The sequence below is a fragment of the Eleutherodactylus coqui genome, chromosome 7 (assembly GCF_035609145.1).
Source record: "Eleutherodactylus coqui strain aEleCoq1 chromosome 7, aEleCoq1.hap1, whole genome shotgun sequence".
Lineage (NCBI taxonomy): Eukaryota > Metazoa > Chordata > Amphibia > Anura > Eleutherodactylidae > Eleutherodactylus > Eleutherodactylus coqui.
This window is the reverse complement of record NC_089843.1, coordinates 186,978,342-186,989,176: the sequence shown is the minus strand read 5'-3', so window position 1 is coordinate 186,989,176 and position 10,835 is coordinate 186,978,342. Positions and strand designations below refer to the sequence as shown.

Sequence of the window (10,835 nt, the reverse complement as noted above, 5' to 3'; positions counted from 1 at the left end):
TAATGTAGTTTTTGCATATGCAAATCGTGTGCATTAGCGTGCACAAAAAGAATAGCTGTCGTGGTCCCTTTCTTTGAAATGGCTAACTAGTTTCATATGTCCTATTTCCTTGTGTATTTTTCCACGATGGAATTGTGTACGCAAAACACACACTTGTGACTAACGCATTGAAAGCAATGGGTTCTATTCATTGCGTGATAGTTGTCTGAATCCGGCATTAAAGGGTTGTCTATTTTGGGCAATCTGTCCTTTTTGTTAAGAGTCCTTGCAAAATAGTCCCACTGTGCTGCCACAAGGAAAACAAAGCTATTTATATGGTGCCCATTAAAGTTAATGACCTGTCTGTATAATACATGGACAAGTAGGGGCCTCCAGATTCATGGTTGATCTTTACTTCGGCTAATTAATGGAAGTTCTGAATAAAGAGACCCCTCTATTGACTCCGTTTTCTGTAGTAGAGTATTTTAAAAAATGTTTGTGTTTTTTTTCTTTTAAGCCAAAAAATGCCTTCAGATTGCTTTTATTCATGTTTTATTTTGTGTTTTTTCCTTTTAAGAAGGTTGCAAAATACTAACTACTTTCAATATTTTCCTCAGAATACACAACATAAGGGAGTGGAAGAATATATGAGACAAGCTGTAATTGAGACGAGCAGCACCACGCAAAAGTATGTCATGATAAAAGCTAAACTCAAAAGGGCATCACATTAGAGGCTTCTTCATACACCTATTTTTCACCATTTTAAATGCTTGTTAAGAAAAAACAACTGAATTTCAAGGATTTTTCTTATGGCCTATTTAGGGTATGTTTACACATAGCAGAAATGCAGCGGAATTTCCACAGCGTAAAAATCCACAGCATTTTCGCATCCAAGAGCGTCCCAATCCGGACCATTGGTGGGGATTTTAACTAAAACAGCTGTGCTCCCACAGCAGACTTCGGCCGTCTACAGACGGCCGGGTCGGATCCCGCTGCAAGAGTTCTCGCAGCAGGACCCGAACCACGCCCCTGCAGGCATATATCTAGACTACACTCAAGTTCGGCAGTAACAACCAATCAAGTGGAATCGGGAAACCCAAACAACCAATGAGGTTGAATCAGGCAAGCCAATCAGCTTGCTGGAATTGTGAATCAGAACCAATGAGGTTGCTAGATCTGCAGTTTTCGCACTCCTGGTGTTTCTAGTGAGTGCTGTACCGCTGGTCAGGTGAAGCGGAAGTGATCAGCGGGCTGCGCTCATTAAAGGCCAATTTGTTTTGGATGTGGAAATGCTGTGAAATTTCTGCTATGTGTAAAGAAATGTTCCTACAAATGTTTTTGGTTGCACGTATAACCTTTCTCTGGCATTTCTTAGGGCTAATGCCCACGGCTGGATTTATGCTGCATTCCCTGTGGCAAAAATTTGCGGTGGAATATCGCAGCTATTAGCTTCTATTGAATCTAATGGCCCAGTCCTCACATGCGGGATTCTGCTGCGGGAAAAAAATCACAGCATGTTCTATTTTTACCATGTTTTTCTACGGCGGGAGGTCTCCATTAAAATAGTATTAATGGAGACCGTGGAAAAACGCCGTACAAAAGCGCGTTTTGCTGCGATCACCAGAAGGGACTTTTTTGTTTTTCCTTGCGTCGTAAATCTGCGTGGGCAGGAGGCCTTAAAGACCTGTAGCAAAGTCCATGCGAAAAAACACCAGATAAAAAATGCCATACTCTGAGCATGCAGTTTTTTTTTGTTTCTTTCGGGGGGTGGGGGTGTAAACACTAACGAAATTGCATTCTTTGTAAAGTACATTATATTTTACTATTGCACTCATACACATTTAATGTCTGCATAATATTGCATAACTGTTACATTTACTAACACTATAAAGATGCAAGGTTCTTGGTGCATATTGTGATCAAAGTTTGTGCCTATCCACCACTTCCAAGTCGTCTTTATTCAGATGGGAACCTACTCCAAATCCTTTCCCCTCTGTGGATTTAAGCCTCTGTGTTCTGTGAAACTAGCATCTAGCTGTATACCCCAATTTATAAGGTTTGTGACAGATGGGGAAATATGGAGGCAGTTCTATAATTTTATTTAGATACCTAATGTGTATGAGTGCTGAGATAGGTGTTTTATATTTCACTATAGACTTGAGGAGTGTAACATCTGGCTAGACAGCACAAAAAAAGCCACAAAAGTAGTGTTTTTCTGAAAAATACTGTTTGAAACCAGACAAAATGCACCATAATAGTTATCTGTTCTTTCTCAGCATAAAATAAAGAAAATTATTTTTCAGGTCTTTACCACCTGTTAGGTAGAGCAGCAGATTATTCAAGACTGAACGATAATAATTCACTTTTCATTAATCGTTCATTTTATGCAGGACATAAACCCTATCGTTGGCTCATTCACTCCCTCCCATACACTAATACAGACATTGTGAAAGACTGAATTTCTCATTTGAACGAGCCAACAATGTATCTACCGGCATAAACAGGCTGCGCGAACACATAAGCTGGTGTTGATATCGCTCACTCATTCTAACAATAAATCATCATGTCTAAGAGGACTCTTAGTGAGTCATAATATGTAGATTAGGACTGCCGAACTTCCTGGTTGGCGGTGGCTTACATTTGTCTGTTTACTTGGATGGAGAAGGCTACATGCGTGCACATACTCTGTGATGGGTTTCTGAACCACTCATCCTAGACACGACGACATAGCAATCAACACAATTTTAATAGATGTGTGTGGCAGCTTGTTAATGTCACTTCACCTTCAGTGCTGATTTCCATCACTTAAGAGAATTATTTGGCCAGAAGGATTTGATGCTGCTGGTAGAGCATGTGTCGCTTAAGAAAAAAGGCACATATGGCAGTAGAGCAGGAATGAATATAGAAGAGATTTGGACTGCCATACTGCAGTCGAATGACAAGGCACTTCATTAGCTCTGTAAGCCATTCTTTTCACATCTGTTGTCTTCCCCACTTATACTTTGAATTCAGGCATCTGGCACGACGGGTCCTTGGAGTCTATTAGATGCCACTATAAAACACTGGTCCCAAAACTTAGTTCAGAGCTGTTAACTGAGCTGTTTGATTGAAATGGATAGCTGGCATACAGTACACATGAGGCTTTCAAAAGTGGACAAATCCATTTGGTCATTGTTTTTAAAGGCCGTGGAAACCTTTGTGCTTGCAAAATCAATACACATACCCTGTTTCCCTGAAAATAAGACATACCCTGAAAATAAGACATAGCATGATTTTCCAGAATTTTTGAGGATGCAAAATGATTTTTCAGGCTTTTTGAGGATGCTTGAAATATAAGCCCTACTCCAAAATTAAGCCCTGCTAACAGTTAATTAAAAAAGTCAATTTAAATAGTGTCCAGGCAGCTATACATGTAAAAAAGTTAAACCTTTTTGAACAAAAATTAATATAAGACACTGTCTTATTTTCGGGGAAACACTATCTTATTAAGCACCTGCTGGGAAAAAAAGATGCATTGGTCTGTCTTTTTGCATTGAATTTTCATACATTTAAAAATCCTGATACTTCATATGGAGGCTCTGCTGGGGGGGGGGGGGGCATTACCACCACTAATCAGCTGGTCTCTATCATGAACCAGTACAAGCTGAGCTTCCCTTTCCCTCTCCTATTTTAGGCACTGTAGCCACGCTCACTCAATACTACATAATGCTATCCTTTATTTACTAGTGGGGGATAAATTGGTGATGGTGTAGTAGATTACAGTACAGTGCCATCTCTAGGTTAAATGACAAGGTGGTGGGAGCAGAGCTGAGCTTAAAAAGGGAGCCTCATGGCCTATTTACATGAGAAAATAACAATTGAAAGTTTTAACAATCATTTTGCATAAAGTTAACACTATCATCTTTATGTAAAAGGCTGGGCTCTGCACACAGCTGCATTGTTCTTGGCAGGGCTGCCAGCAGACTACAATATAATCTCCCAAATCCCGCAGAAAACACAGCATGTGGTCTATTGAGAGATACTTTCTTTCTGTGGCAGAACAATGGTTTTTAAGCTCACCTTAAAATCATCGTTCAGCTGAAAAGTGCACAATGGCTGTGTTTACATGTAATTTATCACTCATTTGCGGTCGTTTGAACAAATTTTGAGCAATACCCGTTGCGTGTAAATGTGCCTTAATTGTACAGTGGGAAGGTGGAAGGGGGCACAATTGAATGGAGAGCAGAACATGACAGAATAGTGCTAAATTGTGCAGCATGCTATAGGGCATGTGGACTGGTGAGATGATCAGCATCTCCCCACACTGTCATACAGCTTTCTGTAATACGGCGTCTCTATTCAGAAATATTGCAGGTTTTGTATCCTCCTTTAGTACTTATGACTTGGAGTAACTGTAATTATAACTAGAGATGAGCGAGCACACTCGTTCGAGCATTAGGGTTTGCTATGATGCTCGTTACTCGAGTCAATTGCATTTCCTTCCCTGCATGTTTAGCGCCATTTTCTAGTCAATAGACACGCGGGGAAGGCATTACCACTTCCTCCTTTGACATGCCAGCCCTATCCCACCCCCACAGCAGTGAGTGGCTGGCGAGATCAGGTGACCGCTGAGTAGTTAAAGTGGTCCCGCCCGCGGCTCGCCTCAGACACACCCTGGCAGAGGTTAGGGAAAGTGCTGCTGCTCATTCAGGGATAGTGTTAGCGTAGGTCCTGTCTTCAAGATTCCCAACGGTCCTTCTTAGGGCTACATCTGACCGTGTGCATTACTGTTGTGGCTGGCTGGGAGCAGTAGTGCACCATTTTTTCTTTTCATCTCTGGCTGTGCAGGCAATTTCATCTATAGCGTTCTCAGTCTGCAGTGTATTATGCAGAGTTTAGGGAAAGAGCTGCTGCTGATATAGGGAAAGTGTTAGGGTAGTATCCTGTCTACAAGAACCCCAACGGTCCTCCTTAGGGCTACATCTGACCGTGTGCATTATACTTCTGGCTGGCTGGGAGTTGTGCTTCCATTTTTGTATTACTCATCTAGGCCTGTTCGCAACCTTTCAGTAATAGTTTTTTCAGGCTGCAGTGCCTTACAACCCGCTCTCACCTTGAAACTGCACTCAAATATTTCCTAGCCTGCTGCAAACAAGTTCATTTATAACGTTCTGTGTCTGCAGTGCATAACAGAGTGTTGGGGCACAGCCACTTCTATAGGGAAAGTTATATACACTATACAGTCCTCAAAGTCCTCCGTGCAAAAACCCCAAAGCTGCTTCTTAGGGCTACATCTGACCATGTGCATTATACTTGTGGCCTTCTGGGAGTTGTAGTGCATCCATTTTTGTATTACGCATCTAGCGCCTAGGCCTGTTCCCAGCCTGTCAATAATAGCGTTCTCAGGCTGCTGTGCCGTACCACCAGCTCTCACCGTGAAACTGCACTTAGATATTTCCTAGCCTACTGCGAACGACTGTTATACCGTTCTGTGTCTACAGTGCATTAGACAGAGGTCTCACCGCTAAACAGTACTTCAATATTACCGGGGCCACTGCAAAGTATTTCAGCTCTGCTGCTGTGCAGAACGTCTCACAATACCCTTTCCTTGGTGGGGTTGAGATAGCTGCAGTTACCAGCACTATCCACTGGCTTTAGAGTCTTCTCCCACTCCACATAGCCTCTATTATCTACAAGTCTCTGCGAGCAGTAAATTACCCCTAGGTATCAGCGCAAGACAGCGGGTTACTTTTTTCAAATCACAGCATAGAGCCTCAACTATCTACAAGTCTCTGTGTATGGTGAATTAAGCCACAGTTGTCAGTGCTGTACAGTGGGGTAATTTATTTGGGCCCTGCTCTATTCTTAATCTGCCATGATGAGGAGTAAAGGTAAGGGTAAGGGTCGTGGACGCGGACGTCCAAGTGAGGTATGGGCACAGCCCGAGTTCCTGGTCCATGTGTATCACAGCCAACTGCTGCGGGATTAGGAGAGAGGCAAGTTTCTGGGGTCCCCAGCTTCATATCACAATTAATGGGTCCGTGTGGTAGACCTTTATTACAAACAGAGCAGTGGGAGCAGGTCCTGTCGTGGATGGCAGAAAATGCGTCCAGCAATGTATCGGCCACCCAGTTTTCTACGCAGTCCACTACTCCCGGCCTAGGAACTGCAACTCTGAATCCTTTGGCTGCTCCTCCTTCCTCCCAGCCTCCTCACTCCATGAAAATGACATATTCTGAGCAGGCAGACTCCCAGGAACTGTTCTCGGGTCCCTGCCATGAGCGGGAAAAAACGGTTCCTCTCTCATCTGAGGAGTTTGTCGTGACCGATGCCCAACCTTTGGAAAGTTCCTGGAGTCCGGGTGATGAGGCTGAGGACTTCCGGCAACTGTCTCAAGAGCTTTTTGTGCGTGAGGATGATGATAAAACAGTTGTATGTCAGTGAGGTAGTAGTAAGGGCAGTAAGTCCGAGGGAGGAGCGCACAGAGGATTCGGAGGAAGAGTAGTTGGATGATGAGGTAACTGACCCCACCTGGTTTGCTAAGCCTACTGAGGACAGGGCTTTAGTGGGGGAGGCAAGTGCAACAGCAAGACATTTGGAAGAGGCAGTGGGGTGGCCAGGGGGAGAGGCAGGGCCAGAGCAAAGAATCCCCCAACTGTTTCCCAAAGCACCACTTTGCGGCAAGCCACCGTGCAGAGGCCTAGGTGTTCAAAGGTGTGGATGTTTTTCAGTGAGGCGCGGATGACCGACGAACAGTGGTGTGCAACCTGTGTCGCACCAAGATCAGCCGGGGAGCCACCACTACCAGCCTCACCACCTCCAGCATGCGCAGGCATATGATGGCCAAGCACCCCACAAGGTGGGACGAAGGCCATTCACCGCCTCGGGGTCACACCACTGCCTCTTCCCCTGTGCCCCAGCCTGCCACACAGATCCAATCCCCCTCCCAGGACACAGGCACTAGCGCCTCCCGGCCTGCACCCACACCCTCACCTCCCCGGTCCTCCACTCCATCCAGCAATGTCTCTCAGCGCAGCATTCAGCTGTTGCGAACACAAGCGTTGGAGCGAAAGCGCAAATACGCCGCCACCCATCCCCACACCTAAGCTTTAAACATGCACATTGCCAAATTAATCAGCCTGGAGATGCTGCTGTACAGGCTTGTGGAAACAGAGGCTTTCAAAAACATGATGGCGGCAGCGGTCCCGCACTACTCGGTCCCCAGTCACCACTATTATTCCCGGTGTGCCGTCCCAGCCCAACACCAGTATGTCTCCCGCAACATAAATTGTGCCCTCACCAACGCGTTTACTGGGAAGGTCCACTTAACCACGGACACGTGGACAAGTACTGGCGGGCAGGGCCACTAGATCTCCCTGACGGCACATTGGGTGAATTTGGTGTAGGCTGGGACCGAGTCAGAGCCTGGGACCGGTCACGTCCTACCCACACCCAGAATAGCGGGTCTTACCTTGGTGCTGGTATCTGCGGCGTTTTATGCCACCTCCTCAAAACCCTCCCCCTCCTCCTCCTCTACCTCTCAATTAAGAAGTGTGAGCACGTCGCCAGCAGTGGGTAGTGCGCTGCGGTGTGGCAGCACAGCGGTGGGCAAGCGCCAGCAAACCATGCTGAAACTAATCAGCTTAGGTGACAAGAGGCACACGGCCCCCGAGCTGTTGCAGGGTCTGACAGAGCAGACCGACCTCTGGCTTTCGCCGCTGAGCCTCCAACCGGGCATGGTCGTGTGTGACAACGGCCATAACCTGGTGGCGGCTCTGCAGCCTCACACAAGTGCCAGGCCTGGCCCACGTCTTCAATCTGGTGGTTCAGCGGTTTCTGAAAAACTACCCCCACTTGTCTGACCTGCTCGGCAAGGTGCGCCACGTCTGCGCACATTTCCGCAAGTCCACCACGGACGCTGCCACCCTGAGAACCCTGCAACATCGGTTTCAGCTGCCAGAGCACCAACTGCTGTGCGACGTTCCCACACGCTTGAATTCTATGCTGCACATGTTGGCCAGGCTGTACGAGTAGCGTAGAGCAATAGTGGAATACCCTCTGCAACATGGGCGCGCGTAGTGGTATTCAGCCTCCCCGATTCTTTACTGAGGAGTGGGCATGGATGGCAGATATCTGCCAGGTCCTCAGAAACTTTGAGGAGTCTACCCAGATGGTGAGCGGTGATGCGGCAATCATTAGCGTTACCATCCCGCTGCTTTGCCTGCTGAGAAGTTCACTGCAAAGCATAAAGGCCGACGCTTTGCGGTTGGAACAGAAGACGGGGGATGACGGTATGTCGCTTGATAGCCAGACCACCCTCATGTCTATATCTCAGCGCGTTTTGGAGGAGGGGGAAGAGACAGCTGGGCAAACTGCTGAGGGTACCCATGCTGCTTTCCTCTCATCTGTTCAGCGTGTATTGGCTGAAGAGGAGGAGGAGGATCCGTAAAGTCCTCTTCTTAGTGAGGACAGCAATGTGTTGCATACTGGTACCCTGGCACACATGACTGACTTCATGTTAGGCTGCCTTTCCCGGGACCCTCGCGTTAGATGCATTCTGGCCAACACTGATTACTGGGTGTACACCCTTTACGACCCGCGGTATAAGGAAAACCTTTCCACTCTCAAAGGGGTATGAGAGTGATGCAATACCACAGGGCCCTAGTGGAAAAAGTGATGCTAAACTTCCCATCTGACAGCGCTAGTGGCAGAAAGTGCAGTTCCAAGGGCCAAGTTGCAGGGGAGGCATGGGGATCATGCAGCATGTCCAGCGCAGGCAGGGAAACACTCTCCAAGGCCTTTTCCAGCTTAATGGCTCCCCAGCAAGACTTTGTCATCACTCCCCAGTCAAGGCTGAGTCGGAGGGAGCACTGTAAAAAGATGGTGAGGGAGTAGATAGCCGATCGTACCTCCGTGATGCCTCTGCTCCATACAACTATTGGGTTTCAAAGCTGGACACGTGGCATGAACTTGTGCTATATGCCCTGGAGGTGCTGGCCTGCCCTGCCGCTAGTGTCTTTTCAGAGAGGGTGCTTAGTGCAGCTGGGGGAATCTCACGGATAAGCGGACCCGCCTGTCAACTGCGGGTGCCGACATGCTCACACTCATAAAGATGAACAAAGGCTGGATTTCCCCAGACTTCTCTTCTCCACCAAAGAGCAGCAGAACCTAATGATTCTTTTCGCTGCAACAGGAGAAAAAAACATTCTCTATCACCAGAAAAAAGGCGGAATTAGCTTTGTCACTCACTCTCGGATATTATTACTCCTCCTCCTACAACAGCATGTCATCACGCTGAACTGCCAATTTTTCTGTGGCACAAAAGGCTCTGCTTATAATTTTTTTTACAAAGTTTCAAAAATATTGATACTTTAACAGAAACCAATTTTTTCCCGGCGTCATCCTGACGGCAGACATGGAGGTTGCACCTTGACCTCGTAGGGACAGGAAGCAAGAGACTTTAAAAGGCTCCTCCCGTCTCCCATTCACCAGTGCTTCCTGTCCCTACAGGGACATGCAAGAGGAGCTCCCTCCAGGGAGCTGCAGGATGACAGCTGGGGGAACGGTCCATAGGGCTGTGTTCCCCCCTCACCCTTTTCCAAGCAGGCTGACTGTAGGGATTGACGGTCCACAGGGCTGCTTCCCTTCTCATCTCCCTTCGGGGTGTCAGCGCGGTCTGGGAGCACGGCGGGCCACAGGTCTGACCGCCCGGGGTTCACCACTGCAACAGTCGGAGCGGCGGACCAGAGGTCCTTGAGTCCCCTCCTTCCTCTTCCAGCTCAGAGTTGTTTTTCAGCCGGGGAGAGCGGCGGGCCACAGGCTCAGATGCCTCTCTCCTCCAGGCATGCCGGCGCGGTCGGGGGCGGAGCCAATGACGCGGCGTGACGCGGTGACGTCAGACGCCGTCAGCTGACCAGGAACAGCGGGAGATTTGAAAATGGAGACCCCCGACAAGCTTCCACTGACGGCACACCTTCAGAGAAGGATTCATCTGTCTAATCTGGTTCTGTCTGCGTTTCTGCATCATGACTACAAAGGAACCAGAGATGGAAGCCCTGCAAACTGTAAGTGTTACTTGTTGCAGGAATGTTATGCTCAGGGATTTAGCATTGTGTGGGGGGTGTTCCCTTATGTGCATGCATGTATATTCTGCAGGACAGGGAATCCACTTGGTCTAAACAGGACCTAAAGGAAAAACACAGGAAAGGCGCTCTGTGTCTTTAAAAAAAAAAATTGGACGAGGCGTATATAAAAGCCGCTATGCCCCGATTGTACCTCCAAGATCCTTACGGATGAACAGGCGCATTCAGGGAAGATATTAGATCCCTGGTTAGAGAGGAGGTCCGGGCATCGATTTCCAGTCTCCCCCCAGCTCAGCGGAAGGAAGGGCCGCTAAAAGGGCGAGCCACATACCGCTAACGAGCTCAGAGTTTGAGCAATCCCTGGGCCACTTGTCAAATGGCGAACTCTCTGACCGTCCCCCTGACGCCAGGGATGAGAATAAAAAGTACTATTTCTCATCTGGGGACATGGTTGACCTGATCAAAGCAGTCAGGGATACAAGGAAGGTCGAGGATGTGGTCGAGCCAAGGTCCGTACAGGACGTCGTGTCCGGCAGGCTCAGACCAAGGAACCGCACAGTGTTCCGGTTAATGATACCCTGAAGAAAGTAATCACGTATGAGTGGGCTGCGCGAACAAACACCTCTATTTGTCACGCGAATATAAAGAGAGACTCCGCTTTGCGGAGAAAGACGTGAGCATCTACGCGCGGTCCGGGAGCACGGCGGGCCACAGGTCTGACCGCCCGGGGTTCACCACCGCAGCGGTCGGAGCGGCGGACCAGAGGTCCTTGGGTCCCCTCCTTCCCCTGCCACA

General features: G+C 47.9%; 1 protein-coding gene across 1 annotated transcript in view; it reads left to right on the top strand.

Moving 5' to 3' along the window:
* The window catches only part of LOC136573567 (protein RUFY3-like), an 88,183-nt gene that overhangs the window by 55,757 nt on the left and 21,591 nt on the right, over window positions 1-10,835 (top strand). The window contains exon 10 of the mRNA XM_066574837.1: window positions 459-667. Within this exon, the coding sequence (XP_066430934.1) occupies window positions 459-667 (209 nt within the window). The remainder of the gene's footprint in view (window positions 1-458; window positions 668-10,835) is intronic.